Source organism: Gekko japonicus, unplaced genomic scaffold (genome assembly GCF_001447785.1).
Source record: "Gekko japonicus isolate JY-2015 unplaced genomic scaffold, Gekko_japonicus_V1.1 scaffold2053, whole genome shotgun sequence".
NCBI classification, from domain to species: Eukaryota; Metazoa; Chordata; class Lepidosauria; order Squamata; family Gekkonidae; genus Gekko; species Gekko japonicus.
In genome coordinates, this window is record NW_015162012.1 from 101304 (window position 1) to 116210 (window position 14907).

The 14907-nt window shown below is 46.4% G+C and overlaps 1 protein-coding gene across 1 annotated transcript in view; it reads left to right on the plus strand.

Annotated features, from left to right (window-relative positions):
- ZPBP (zona pellucida binding protein) overlaps window positions 1–14907 on the plus strand; it is a 41058-nt gene that overhangs the window by 23208 nt on the left and 2943 nt on the right. Inside the window, exons 8-9 of the mRNA XM_015405481.1 lie at window positions 3270–3352; window positions 8260–8437. Coding sequence (XP_015260967.1) covers window positions 3270–3352; window positions 8260–8437 — 261 coding nt within the window. The remainder of the gene's footprint in view (window positions 1–3269; window positions 3353–8259; window positions 8438–14907) is intronic.

The following is a 14907-nucleotide window of genomic DNA, read 5'->3' on the forward strand; positions in this document are numbered from 1 at the left end:
GCCAATGTTCCCTCTAAGCTGTGGAGTCTTGTGAGCAAAAATTCTACTTTGTGAGCTACTGGCATTAAAGTTGTGAGCGAGTGATTTGGCTACTGCATAAATTAGTTTGCTCTGGAGCCATCCTTCCTGAGCTGAGACCAATGTTCCCTCTAAGCTGTGGAGTCTTGTGAGCAAAAATTCTACTTTGTGAGCTACTGGCATTAAAATTGTGAGCGAGTGATTTGGCTACTGCATAAATTAGTTTGCTCTGGAGCCCTCCTTCCTGAGCTGAGACCAATGTTCCCTCTAAGCTGTGGAGCCCTGTGAGCAAAAATTCTACTTTGTGAGCTACTGGCAATAAAGTTGTGAGCGAGTAATTTGGCTGCTGCATAAATTAGTTTGCTCTGGAGCCCTCCTTCCTGACCTAAAACAAAAATGTGTGAGCTGGAGGCTAAAAAACAGTGAGCTCGCTCACACGAACTCAGCTTAGAGGGAACAGTGGCTGAGACAAAAATGTGTAAGCCGGAGGCTAAAAAACAGTGAGCTAGCTCACACTAACTCAGCTTAGAGGGAACAGTGGCTGAGACAAAAATGTGTGAGCCGGAGGCTAAAAAACAGTGAGCTTGCTCACACTAACTCAGCTTAGAGGGAACAGTGCACGTGGCCTGGCCCAACAAGGTCTCATTTATGTCAGATCCGGCCCTCATAACAAATGAGTTTGACACCCCTGAAGTAGCAGGTATTTGACTTGCTGTGGCATCTGCAAGAGCTTGACACACAATCCGAGGGCAGGGTTCATATCACAGCCTGGCGTGGTTGTTAAAAGCGGCGGCCTCTAATCTGGAGAGCGGGGCTCGATTCCCCAGGCTTCCACCTGAAGCCTGCCGGGTGAGCTTGGGCCAGTCAGCGCCCTCTCAGAGCTCCCTCCGTCCCACCTACCCCACAGGGCGCCTCTTGCGGGGAAAGGACGGGAAGGCGAGTGTAAGCCGCTCTGAGACTCCTTCGGGGAGAGAAAAGTGGGGTATAAAAACCAGCTCAAAATCACGCGAGTGGTCCAGTCTTTGGTGATGTTCCAGTCACTCGTCCAGCTAGTCACTTAGCTTTTTGTTACGTGGTGAATAAGGACACTGTGTGATGTGTGTGTGCGCGCGCGCACAAACTGTCTAAATATTGAAAGACTGAGAAGCCAGTTTGGTGTCGTGGTTAAAGAGTTAGGATAGGAAATATCCAAATATGAAATGGTCAGATTGGTGACAAAGGACTTCTTTCTCAGAACAGGGGATGCAAGTTGGGGCAGTTTCCTACTGATTTTTTGGTAGAATTCCTGGTTTGTCTTAACTGAATTAGTTCATCGAAACTGTGCATTTTTAGAAATAGAATGTTTTTCTGAACATAGTGGTGGAAAAACTTTCTGCCCCTCATTGCTGCTGGAGAAGATGCAGCCCGGTTGGTATTGTGGTCACTGTTCCCTCTAAGCTGTGGATTTTAGACTGTAAACTAATGTCAGTGGGGGGGATAGGATAGGAAATATCCAAATATGAAATGGTCAGAACAGGGGATGCAAGTTGGGATAGTTTCCTACCGATTTTTGGTAGAATTCCTGGTTTGTCTTAACTGAATTGGTTGATCGAAACTGCATTTTTAGAAATAGGATGTTTTTCTGAACATAGTGGTGGAAAAACTTTCTGCCCTTCATTGCTGCTGGAGAAGATGCAGCCCGGTTGGCATTGTGGTTGAGAGAAGTCATTAGAAGCAGAACATTATCAAAAGCATCTCCCCCATGGGTGGGGTAAGGTCATGGCTCAGTGCCAGAGCACCTGCTTTGCATGCAGAAGGTCCCAGGTTCAATCCCCAGCCTTTCGGGTTAAAGGGATGATGATGTGAAAGATTTTGTGGATTTCAGTTGCTCTACCCGAGACCTTGGAGAGCTGCTGCTGACATTACTGACTTGTGTGTACCAACTTCTGGTGACCCCAGCAAGGGGCTTTCAAGGCAAGTGAGAAGCAGAGATGGTTTGCCATTGCCTTCCTTTGCAGAGTCTTCCTCGAAGGTCTCCTATCCAAGTACTAACCAGGGCCAATTCTACCTAGCTTCCGAGATCTGACAAGATTGGGTTGGCCTGGGGAGGTGGTAACATATAAGGCCCTAATTCCTCATTTGTAGTCATTTTTTTCTCCTTTGAGGAAAGATGTCTTTGTTTCTTGCATAAAGTTTTGAGCTCCCAGAATCTCCAAAGAGTGCTAGCAGGATAAAGACTCAGTCCAGCGTATTAGGCTTGTTCTGGCAAGATCAATTGTACTTTGGATGGTCTGTTGTAGTTATTTCCTTAGCAATTCTTAATCAAGAAGATTTCTGGGACAGTTTGACTTGCATTGGTAAAGTATCAGTAACTCCTTGAATAAAGAGCTTTCAAATGTACTGAAGATTGATGCTTCTGTCTCTTGCACGAGAGTCTGTATATTTTTTCAGTACTCTTTTCAGTTTTGCTCCCTTGTTTTTATCTGAAGTCAGGCTGTTGGTCCGTCTCTCATGGTATAGTCTACTGTGGTAGGTTTCAGTGCTCTCTTCTCTCAGGCAGTGATTTTACTGAAGTTTACTGAAGTTGCTAGGAGTTGAACCTGGAACCAGTTTGTACTCTAACATTGGACTCTGGTTTCACCCCATCCTTCTTGATTATACTATGGCTTATATAAGTACAGGGGGATTAATCTGAGACTGGCGAGACAGCAATATTTGCCCGTTCATTTTACATTGATACTGGTGTAATGATCAAAATTTACTCAAATGTTCCAGAAGATCCTATTCACTGAAAGGATATGTGCATGTTCCCTTGGGGAGGTGGAAACATTGGAACATATTTTCATTCATTGTCCTCTTTATAAGGAAGTTAGGGACAAGGCAGTCCTCTCTATTCTGGAACAGTCTATGCTTCTATTGGATAAGATATCCTTGAAGAAATTACTGTTTGATGAAATACCAGCAATCACTAGAGTGACAGCTAGATTCTGTGCCCAGGTGATTAAACAGAAGAATAGTTTAAATAGGCGCTTCGCTCTGTGATGTAGATTTGAGAAGCCAGATTATATGTACGTTAATGTTTATTAATATATATTATTGCTGGATCATAACCTGGATGTATATTTTAGTAGTATATTTAGATCTGTATTTTTATCCTTAGCTACGTGATACTCAAATGTTTATATAAAGGGTGGGTTTTTTGGGTAGATACTCTTGGGAAAAGGTGGGATCTTATGCTGTATTCTGTTTCCTTAGTAAAGCCGAGCATTGTGTTACAGTTTCTTCTCTAGAACCGGAGAAAGGCAAAAGTACATGTGAGAAGAGTGCGTGCGACATATCAAGAAGGTTACGAAAGGTAGTATAGCTGAAAGTGAACATTACAGAAAGATTGCTCTTTTTCTAGCTCTGAACTTGTTCAAAAAACAAATACAGTGAAGTTGAAGATCTTGTTCCACAAGCAATGACAGCAGGGGCGGGGTGGGGTGGGGAAGGAAGCTGGCATGGTCTGAAGGGGGGGGGCTGGTTCGGCTTTGCCATTTGTGAGAACCAAGAGGTGCTCTCATGCTGACCTCCAGCTCCTCCCTCGTGGTACTCCTGGGAGGGCCCCGTCCTCCACAAAGAGCATTTCGGCCTGGAGAAGGAAGTAGGGAGCCAGTCATGCTCCACTGCTGGAAAACATGTCCCATCAGGAGAGATTTTGTATGGGATCCAACCTTTGGTATAAACCATTAGGGTAGACACTAAGCAGGAGGCTGTAACGTCCCAATACACAAAATAGTGGAGGAATGTTTAAAAAACAACAACAAAGGGAGGAGGATGACCATGGAAAGCTAGAGAGGACAGGAGGCCAAAGGCAGGAGGAAGGGATGACAAGAAAAGGGTAGGGCGAAGGGAATTGGCTAGCCTGGAAAAAACAACAACCCAAAATCGCGTCTTTCTTCGCATGTCTCAGCTGATGACTGGACATGTGCGCTGTCCTTCTGGGGGCATCCAAGCGTCTCAGGACATTTAGGAGAAGAGCCCCATTTTTCTGCATCTGAGTGTTTCGAGCATAGAACCGTTAACTTGGCCCTGGCTGTGCTATGCTTCCTCATCTTCAAAACTTGGGCTTCCTTCCCTATTAAGTTTCTAACACAGAATGCCTTTTTATTGGCTGCCAGGAAAATAAGGAAAATGGCATTTTCTCCCCTTGAAGCTCCTTGTTTATTGCCTCTCACAATGATATATTGGCACTTAGTGGCTCTTTGAATTCTTTACCTCAGAATACCAGCGCTTTGGTCTTCATATTATGGAGGTGTTGGTTGCAACTCCATTAAAATAGAATTAAACTGTGCACTTCAGAAGAGATTAGAATCTCAATGTTTTCGTGCTTCGCTGGTTGAATTCAGTCCCCCAGTTCAACTCAATAACTCTTCAAAAGACAATTAAATTTCCTACGCAAGCGTTTGCAAAAAAATATTTAGCAACATTAGCATTGAAAATGTTTTGAATACATATCCTAAAATAAAAACTAATTTTTTTTCACTTGAAATGGTTTCCTTTTCTTGAATATATTTTAACGCTGAATCTTCTAAATTCAGTGTTCCTTTTAAGTATTATGAGGTGTTTCATCATATGTAAGCCATCCAGAATTCATTACATGTTGTTGTAAATATCTAGCTTAATTTCATTGTTGTTGTTATATAACTGTTATATTTTTTCTGTTTAAAATAAAATAAAAATTTAACTAAAAAACCCCCTGTGGTTCTAAATGTGCTGTGTCTACTGCTGTGCACTGAGCAGTCGTCCTCCCCCCTCCCCCCGAAACTGTTCATGACAGTGCCTTCGGCTTCTCTTAAATGTAGTTATTTTATTAAAAAATGGCTGCGATCAAAAAGACCATGAACTTTTGACTTTTATTCCTGGTTATGAAAAGGTCACATGTCCCATCTTGCTCAGGACATTGCATTCCACAGAGAAACATGTGACTTGGAGGGGGGGCGTGTTTTGGATTCACATTGAATTCGACTCATAGAGTTCGTTCAGCCCAATTCTTTGGCATTTTACCAACTCAGCCCTTGCCATCCTATACAAGATATTTAATGGTTCCTCATTATGCTAGGGCGTTTGCTGTAGTTTGTCTTAACACTGGCCCTTCGGAAGTATTGCATGGGAGGTTTTGTAGTAGTCCATATACAGATTGTTTTTGCCGTGTCCTGGGCAAAATGCATGCTTGATCTCGTAAAACTGGAATGTTCCTCTTATACTGTTTCTAGGAATCGATGGAATTTACCTCTCCTTTACATTTATTCTTCAGTAATATTCAAAGGGATGTTGTTCCCTGTCTGATGCTAGACAGTGATCCAGACGTAACCTTATCGGTTGCTACATTCCTGTCTATCGTATTTTCCTTCAGAAACTGATTGAATACTCTTTTAGTCATTTCTCAAGATCTGTTGATCAGCTGAGCTCTGGATAGGAAAGGAAGGATGCACACTGGATGTCCTCATCTGGAAACTGCCTTCCATGTGCGGGGGTACCCCTTGGGATGTAGTTGGCATAACCAGAAAGGTCGTATGCTGGAGGAAGATCCATATTTGGGGGTTGGCATACCTTGCCCCTGCCTTGCAGTTCCATCGTCAGACTGTTGGTTTTGCTCTTGGCTCTGACCCTGCCAATCAGCTGTGAAATGGGGGGGGCACAGTTATAGCCACCCCCTCACATAGGCACCTCCACGTGCACACAATTCGATCTACTGCTCTGTGTGGTACCCTATAATCGAGTCCATGTACAAATAAAGTAAAAATAGGTGGGGTTTATATTTTAACTTTGTCAATGACTACGTTTTCTACAGTACAAAGTCTGAGTCCAGTGGCCCCTTTAAGACCAACCAAGTTTTATTGGCTTTCATGTGCATGCCCACTTCTTCAGATACATTGAAGCAGAAGTCACCAACCATTGCATATAGGTAGAGGGGTGGGGTGGGGAGGATGTTGCCAGGAAGGACTGATTAGAGTCAAGATGCAGACGTTAACTGAACAATACATTTGGACTCAAACTTCATTCTGCTGCTTCGGACCAACAGGGTTACCCACCTGCATCTATGTTTTCTACATTCCTCCCTCTTCCCCCCCCCCCCCCCTGAAAAAACGTTGATGTTAAATGATGATGAATGCCTTGGCATTATATTGCTGTAGGCGAATCAGATTTTTATGTATTATGTGTTCAGTCACATCCTTCTCTGCAGTGCAATGCCAGTCCTTTGCCAAAGTTGTGGATTCTTTTGTTTGCACTTGCAGAGAATGGGAGGGATCCGCTGGAAGAATTCACAGAAGGTGTCGGCAGAGTGGATCTTTCATGGCTTGGGTTACTAGACGAGAGAAGAGGCAGTTTTACTTGATAATAATAATAATATTTCAATTTATTGATCACTCAATCCTTGCAGAGCTGCCGGCTCTGAGCGATTTACAGTTACTCATGTGTTGACACGGGACTAACAATGATGGGGGTAAGGGAGGACAACATATATCATTTTTAATCACACACACTTCGCAGTCGACAGGGAGTTTGGTCAGCCGTAAGAATCAGACGTGTTCCGGCAGCATTCTTTTTAGTCGGCGTCGCTCGATGTCGTCAGCATTTTTCTCAGTCGCGGCGCACCACTGCCACCGTCTGGCCGGAATGGCCCATTGCGGGCTGTTCTTTGATGCTGCGTAGATCTCTCTCGGCTTTTGATCTTACGCGCGGACCTTCCGTTTGTCGGCTAACACTTCCCCACCGGGGGGTTAAGTGTGCCCACCCTCTCTAAGGAGTGGTACCCATTTTATCTACTCGCCGAAGCTTTCGAACTGCTGGGTGGACGGCGAGCTGGGGGCACGGCTGGTAGCTCACACCAGTGCGGGGCTCGAACTGACAGCAGTCCTGTTCAGCTCAGATGTTTGACCAGAGGATAAATCCCCTGTGCCACCGCTCCCCTTTGATTCCCCATTGTTGCTGCAGGCCCCCCCCCCCCCCCCCCCCTCTGACCCCCCCCCGTTCCTGTAATGTGTTTGCCTGCAAGGATTTCCTGATCCTCAAAGAGGAGTTCCAGGACAAATGCCTGGCTCCTTGAGAGTCTCATTGAGAAAAGGCTGCTATAAGGGAAGGAAATAAATGCCAGGCTGTTTACGGAAGAAGATAGATGGGGAAGATCTGATCTGCCGATGCCGTCTGTGAATTCCTGTGGTGGACCCACTCTTTATTACCTGCCTGGATAAAAATGTGCTGGAGATGTGCAGTTTCGGATTTTATGATTCCAGCCAAACTATAATTGCTGTTTTCTCTTCAACATTAGGATTCTGTGTTGAATTTTCATTTACTCCTTCAGGTTAAGCATATGTTTCAAAACTCCTGAGTTTGCAAGTGGAGGAACTGTTGCTTTAAAAGTCTTAGTAAGGAAACCTCCATAAAGCATTAATCATAATTGCAGGCCCTGTCCCCGTGGCCCCTTTGGGGTTGCTCATGGTTCCTTCAAGCTGTAAGTGGACTAGATGCGGCGCCTGCCCAATTGACAGAGGGACTTTGTGAATCCTCTGTACGCAAGCCATTGGGAGGGGGCGGTGCTGCGTTTAAGGCATTTGAAAAGAGTCAGTGATGAGAAAGAGAGAAATCCTAAAAATGTTGTTCTCTGCACATGCTTGAAAAGTATAAGAAACATTTTTAAAATTAAATTTACGAATCTTCCAACCCCGCAAGCGGGCTCTGGGCAATTTACAACCTTAAAAGCAATTAAAATACAATCAGCATTAAATTGTCACAATGCTCCAATAAGTTAACCAGTCCAGATGTCGATAGAAGCCCCTTTTCCCGGCTGCAATCGGAAACCCTTTGAAGAGTGTATCAAGACTAGCAATTAAAACAGAAATCATTCCAATTTATTTAATAGCTTTGGTTAGTCAGTCATATAGTATCACCTGTATTTTGTTTTATCTAGGCAAATGCCGAGAAACCTGAATGAAATGGTTCCGATAAAATTTGTTACACTGTAGTTACAATTAGCAAGACTATTTAACGTGGCCCCCCTCGTGATGCAGAGAAAGACGTGAACAAATGTATTTCTGCCTTTTTAACAAATTAGTTTACTCTTATCTCAGACTGCAGGGACTTCACGGCGCTAAATGGGTTACTTGCCAGTCGTTGGAACAGAGTTAATGATATTGACTTATTCTGTAAAGCTATCTAGGAGATAAAGAAGAGCTCTGCTTCTAATATTTCCCCACCCCCAACCGTTTCTGTTTCCTTCAGGCGAAAGACCTAATAGAGAAATTTTTTAACCAACAAGTTCAAGTTCTTGGAAAACAGAAACCCCCCCTGCCTGAGATCTACTATATTGAAGGCACTCTGCAAATGGTGTGGATTAACCGCTGTGCTCCGGGCTATGGAATCAACCCTCTGCTGCACCCAGATTGTCCTCATTGCTGCGGTAGGTGGAAAGTGTGGACTTCCTTCCGGTTTGATGCCTTATTTTATTTTTTAAGTACCAGATCCCCTTTTCAGTTTTATGTAAATGTGACCGAAGTTTATACGGCCTTTCCCCCTCTTCCCTTCACATGCCTCCGTGGTACCTTATATCGCTAAACAGACAATCCCAGTTTTTAGGAGGGTCTTTATGCTTGCAAGGTTCAACCTTTTCCCTTCAGTAGTCGTCTCAGGTAGATACAGGAGTGTCCCGTACAAGGATAGACTTTGTAACTGTAATCTTGGGGAACCTGATTCTATTACCCATATCCTTCTTCGATGTCCTAAATATTCCATTATGCGCAGTATTCTGATTCGCCCTCTTCTCCCGTTGCAGAGAGATTTTCTGGATAGGGATTTAAACTTTTTTTTTAGCAGACAAGAGCCCAGCAATAACACTATCTGTCGCTGAATTTTTGACCTACGTATGGAAGTCAAGAGTAATACTCTGTAAATCTTGTAAACCATGTTAGGATTGCTTTGTATCTTGGGATCGGGAATACTGGTCGATGTTGTTCTTTGTACCTACCCTTAAACCCTGTCCTCTGTTCTGATTTACTTATGCTATGCCAATAAAGGTTTTCTGTTTCTGTTTATACGGCCTTGTTCTGTGATCCTAATAGACCAATGTGGCTTGTTGGACTGCTTGCACAGGCTAGAAACTGGAAAGTATCGTCTTGGATGTGTCGCAGAAGGCACTTGGGGAATGTGCTGTGCTGGCGTTTTGGGTGGCGCTCTGGGTCTCGCAGGAGACTTGTCTCTGTCAAGCAGCTCCTCTTGTGGTTGGGCCGTGTCATTCACACCAGTGCACGCTTTAGTTGATTAGTTGTACCCACGGCTATTTTTGGGCAGGAACGCACAGGAACGGAGTTCCAGCTGGCTCCCGAGGTGGCCATGCCCAGCAAGAACTCATTAGCATAATAGGCCACACCCAACAGCAGAAACTCGTTAGAATTGGCTACATTAGAGGTGTGTGGCCTAACATGCAAAGGAGCTCCTGCTACAAAAAAGGCCCTGGGTTTTGACAACAAAGAAGGTAAACAGAATAAGAAGCAAAAGGTGGGTGTGGCTGGATGAGCACACTTCTGGTAACATGGGGGTGCGGCCTAATAGGCGAATGAGTTCCTGCTGTTGGGTGTGGCCTATTATGCTAATGAGATCCTGCTGGGCTTTTTCTACAAAAAAAAGCCCTGGTTGTACCCATGTCTCTGATGGTCGTAAATGCAAAAACGAGGCTGAAATCCTAGAGGGCAGTGGCATACGTTGACGTTTCGGTACTGAGCATATTGAGCATATGGGGTTACGTTTTCAAATCACATTTATTCTCTGGCAGTTTCATCGTTTTAAGAGTCCAGTAGTATTTTTGGCTGCACTTAGACCCTTGGCAGATGGAAGACTCATTTGTTGGCAACCCAAGATGCATCCTCTGCAATGTTCAGACAAACTATACTAATTCTGTGAAGCATGTAAATTGTCTTCCATGACTTTGACGGGTTGGTCCTGTTTGCAGAGCTTGTGCGTAATTACTGTCTTTATGGTTGTCTCGCTCTGAAGAAGAAAAGAGATTGGATTTATACCCCGCCCTTCACTACCCAAAGGTGTCTCAGAGCGGCTTACAAACTCCTTTCCCTTCCCCTCCCCACAACAGACACCCTGTGAGGTAGGTGGGGCTGAGAGAGCTCTTGACAGAAACTGCTCTTTTTTCAAGAACAGCTCTTATCAGAACTACAGCTTGCCCAAGGTCATCCAGCCAGGTGCAAGTGGAGGAGTGGGGAACCAAACCCGGTTCTCCCGGATTAGAGTCCGCGCACTTAACCACTTCACCAAACTGGCTCTCTGACGTAATCCCGGGTGCCCAAGAGGCTGCCCATCTCTGCTAAGGGACCCGTCTGTGGCGCAAAGTTGGGGGTGACTGAAGGTTTGACTGGAAGATCTAAAAGAAGCTGGACCTCCGCTTTCTCAGTGGAGAGGTCACTGTGCTTTGCGTGGCAGCTGGATTTGTTTCGGAGGGGATGGATATGAAATAATAGCATCGCTATTTGCGTGGTAATTACCTGGAGTTACTTGAAACTTGTTATAAAGCCACGAGTGCTGCTGTCTGTGTGTGTAGTGGTGGTGGTGGGGCTGTTGGCATGACTTCTGCCTCAATCTGCACTTAAAATTTTTGTATTCCAAGGGTTATCCAATGAGTGAAGTGGAGTGTCATGTGTCAGTGTTGCGAGACGTCTCGGTTTAGGCGCAGCATCTAGGTTGACCCCAGTGCCCTGCGGCAGGAGTCTTTCTGGTGTAGTGGTTAAGTGTGCAGTTTGGTGTAACCAGTCTGGTGTAGTGGTTGAGTGCGCGGACTCTAATCTGGGAGAACCGGGTTTGATTCACCACTCCTCCACTTGCAGCTGCTGGATGACCTTGGGCAAGCCATAGTTCTCTCAGAGCTGTTCTTGAAAAAGGGCAGTTTCTGTCAAGAGCTCTCTCAGCCCCACCTACCTCACAGGGTGTCTGTTGTGGGGAGGGGATGGGAAAGGAGATTGCAAGCCACTATGAGACTCCGAGTGAAGGGCGGGGTATAAATCCAGTCTCCTCCTCCTCCTCCTCCTTTCCCAGAGAGCATTAAAGTGTCCTCTTCGTGCTGCAGCTGCAACAACACAAATAAAATCGTATCGCCCTGTATAATGTATGTACTGTCTTAATTCTCAAGCCCAGAATCAAATAGAAAATGTGGACTTAACAATACAAGGACAGATGAATGGGCTTTAGCTCCCTAAAAGCTTTGTGAGGTATGAAATGGTATCCCTATAAAATATATGAGGCAGAATATTTGGGGGATGCTTACGCTCATCAGGTGGAAGAAGCACCAGGGGAGCTCATGTCTTATGGATGTTTAACGTGTGAAGCAACCCAGGGCTGCTGCTGTTCCAGCATATTGAATGACAGTCTCTGGCTGGCCTTCGTTGCACTTGGGCAGCGTCCCCAGTGTGTGGCTTTGCTTGGGAATCGTTACGGGTCTGCTGTTTCTCTCCCATTCCTGACATTAGCAGAATGTGTGCAAAAGCACTTTTAAATCCCGGTTTGAAGGCTGTCCGTGCACCTTGGTGTTTAGTCATGCCGGCCACATGACCACGGAAACGTCTTCGGACAGCGCTGGCTCTTCGGCTTTGAAACGGAGATGAGCACCGCAACCCTAGAGTCGGACTCGACTGGCTTTCGCACAAGGGAGACCTTTACCTTTACCTTGAAGGCCTCAAGGGGCCGCGGTGGCTCCGAGGCTAAAACGCTGAGCTGCGGACTGGAAGACCTGTAGCTCGGCAGTTGTAGACCCGAGTGTGCCGCGTGACAGAGTGAGCTCCCGTCTCTGGCCCCGGCTCCTGCCAACCTCGCCGTCCGAAAGCAAGAAATTGCAGGTAGATAAATAGATACCGCTTCGGTGGGAAGGTAACAGCGTTCCGTGCACTTTGGCATTTAGTCATACCGGCCATGTGACCATGGAGAAGTCTTCGGACAGCACTGGCTCTTTGGCTTGGAAATGGAAATGAGCACTGCCCTTTAGAGTCGGATTTGACTCACTTTCGAGCCAGGGAAACCTTTACCTTTACTTTAAGGCCTCAAGGAAGGCTGGGGTCTCAAGGCCTAGGTGGTGGGAGTGTTTGGACCAGTGGGTATGGGCATCCCTGAGCTACTTTAATGCTTAGGCCATATCCCTGTGGTCCCGCCCTTCAGCCTTTTGGGACCAGCCAGAACCTCCACCTCACCTTTACCTGGCTGTGGTCATATACGGGCTGGTAGTTTGTGTGTGTGTGGGGTCCTTTGGGAGCCTGTCGTGCTCTGAAGGGCTATTCCTGGCTTTCATAACAGACCTCCGCCAACTGCATGGCCATTCACACGGTCCTCTGCCTTCTGTCGAAGTCTTGGGCATTAATCGTGCTTCACGTCTAATCTTCTCTGTGTCGTTGCAGTTTTAGTATATGTGCCGCCAAAGGGACTATCTTGAAATAATGGTAGCCAGTAGGAATAGGGACATTACCCTCAAAGTGGCAAAATATGGATGGATAGCCATTAACATGAGAAAAAAACTGGCTAGATATGATTAATAATAGGTAAACGAGATCCAGTAATAATTTGTATGATGTCTTTTATGCATGTGTAGTTGGTAGTGTTGGTAGTTTATAGCTATTAGCTCTAATGGATATTTAGATTTTAACGGTTATTTATAATTTTTATGTCCTGTTGTGCTCTGTTCTTTTCATGGTTGCTATGGCTGGAAGCTAATGCAATAAACCGACTTCACATCTGTGCAAAAGCCCCTACAAAGGCTGTTTTGCTTGTTTTTAAGGCTGCAGAAAATCAGGTAGTCCCTGAGTGTGCCCACGGGGCAGAGCACGGGGAAGCCCCACAGCCAAAGGAACTAACGCTTGGAGCCAAACTTCGTGAGACTTTTTAAGCAAGTCGAGTCTGGGTTCCCCGGAGCAGATTTGCTTTCCTGCAGCTGCACACCAGCTACGGGGAGTGCCCATCTAAAATTGTGGACGTGGCGTTCTAAAGAGGGGCAGAGCACCCCCACCAATGCTCCCTCTAAGCTGTGAAGTCTTGTGAGTAAAAATCCTACTTTGTGAGCTCCTGGCATTACAGTTGCGAGCGAGCGATTTGGCTGCTGCCTAAATTAGTTTGCTCTGGAGCAGTTTGCCCTCTAAGCTGAGCTAGTGTGAGCTGGCTCACAGTTTTTTAGCCTCTGGCTCAACACATTTTTGCCTTAGCTCAGGAAGGAGGGCTCCAGAGCAAACTAATTTATGCAGCAGCCAAATCGCTCGCTCACCACTTTAATGCCAGCAGCTCACAAAGTAGAATTTTTGCTCACAGGACTTCACAGCTTAGAGGGAACATTGCTCTGGAGCCCTCCTTCCTGAGCTCAGACAAACAATGTGTGAGCCGGAGGGTAAAAAACTGTGAGCTAGCTCGCGCTCACTCAGCTTAGAGGGAACAATGAGTCCCCCCACCCAGGGCTGTTTTGAATCAGAAAAATGGCATGGGGGGGTAGGAGCCCCTCTTCCCCGTGTTGTGGCCTGGAACTGAGCCGGGCCCCTGCAGAGCCCTTAGGCAGAGCCACTAATAATGACTTTACCGGCACTAGCTGGACAAGATGTGACGGATGCCGGTGGGTGGCTTCAACGATAGTCTGCTAGTGCTTTGGTGAGAGCCGGGGGCTTGATTTTTAGGGCAGAGGGTGACAGTGCTGAACCCCGGCTCTGCTGCTGCGGACCACTCCTTGCCTCTCCGCACAGGCATTTTCCTCCCATCTCAGTGCGGGGGTGGGGGGGAGGGAAGCCACAGGTAGTCAAGGGATCAGATCTGGACAATTTTTGCCTAGCAGGAGGCTTTGGCCATGGGTGCAGCAGAGCTACCCCCTCCCCCGGCCACTGCAGCCCATCAATCTCAAAGTGCTGGTCCAGGGGTGGGGGTGGGGGCATACCACAGATGCACAGCCTTCTCTCATATTACTTGTAGCATACCATCATCATCAATATCTAATAAAAAGTGGAGAGCTCATGCCCATCACAAAAGCAGCAGAATTAGGCCACCCACATATCAAGTAGGGGTTTCAATGCACTTAGGGCTGATAAGGACTGAGCATTTCCAAGAGGCAGAAAATGTTGAGAGGAGTTGAGAGCCAAGTACAGAAAAACAGAGTGGGGGTGGGAAATTGGCCTGTTCAAGCCAGGGAATTTATAAAATCTTGGAAGGGGAGATGTATGGAACATTTCCAGAATTATTATTCCCCCTCCTACAATTCCTCAGACCCCCAGTTTGCTGCCTCTAATAGTGAACTTCATGGTTGAGTCCTTTGTGTGAAAGCTGGCCCAAACCGTTCTGCTGATTTCCTAATAGTCCTGAGAGTGAACACGATGTCTTTCCAGCTGTGCCTGTTTATCAGAGCCGGGCTTGGGTCACTTTTTGGCCCCCCGCTCTTGTTGTTAGGGGAGCAGTTCTCCCGGCCACACATTTCTGGCTGCGCATTTCGGTCGGCATCGGGAGTGTCATGGGCAAGCTAGGGGGTGGGTGGGTCTGCAGCTGGAAGAAATGGCACCTCCCCTTCCATTCGTGGAACATTTAGTCTGCCTCCAGCCCAAGGGTTTAGTTTTATGGGGGAAGGAGGACGGGGAAAGAAGAGGGCAGCCCTGAAGACCAGCTGGCCCAAACCGTTCTGCTGATTTCCTAATAGTCCTGAGAGTGAACACGATGTCTTTCCAGCTGTGCCTGTTTATCAGAGCCGGGCTTGGGTCACTTTTTGGCCCCCCGCTCTTGTTGTTAGGGGAGCAGTTCTCCCGGCCACACATTTCTGGCTGCGCATTTCGGTCGGCACTGAACATCGCTTCCCACCTCCGTGTTACGCATGATCTCTCTGTTGACAGAGGCCATGCGATTTCTCTTGAGAACCCTTGTCCT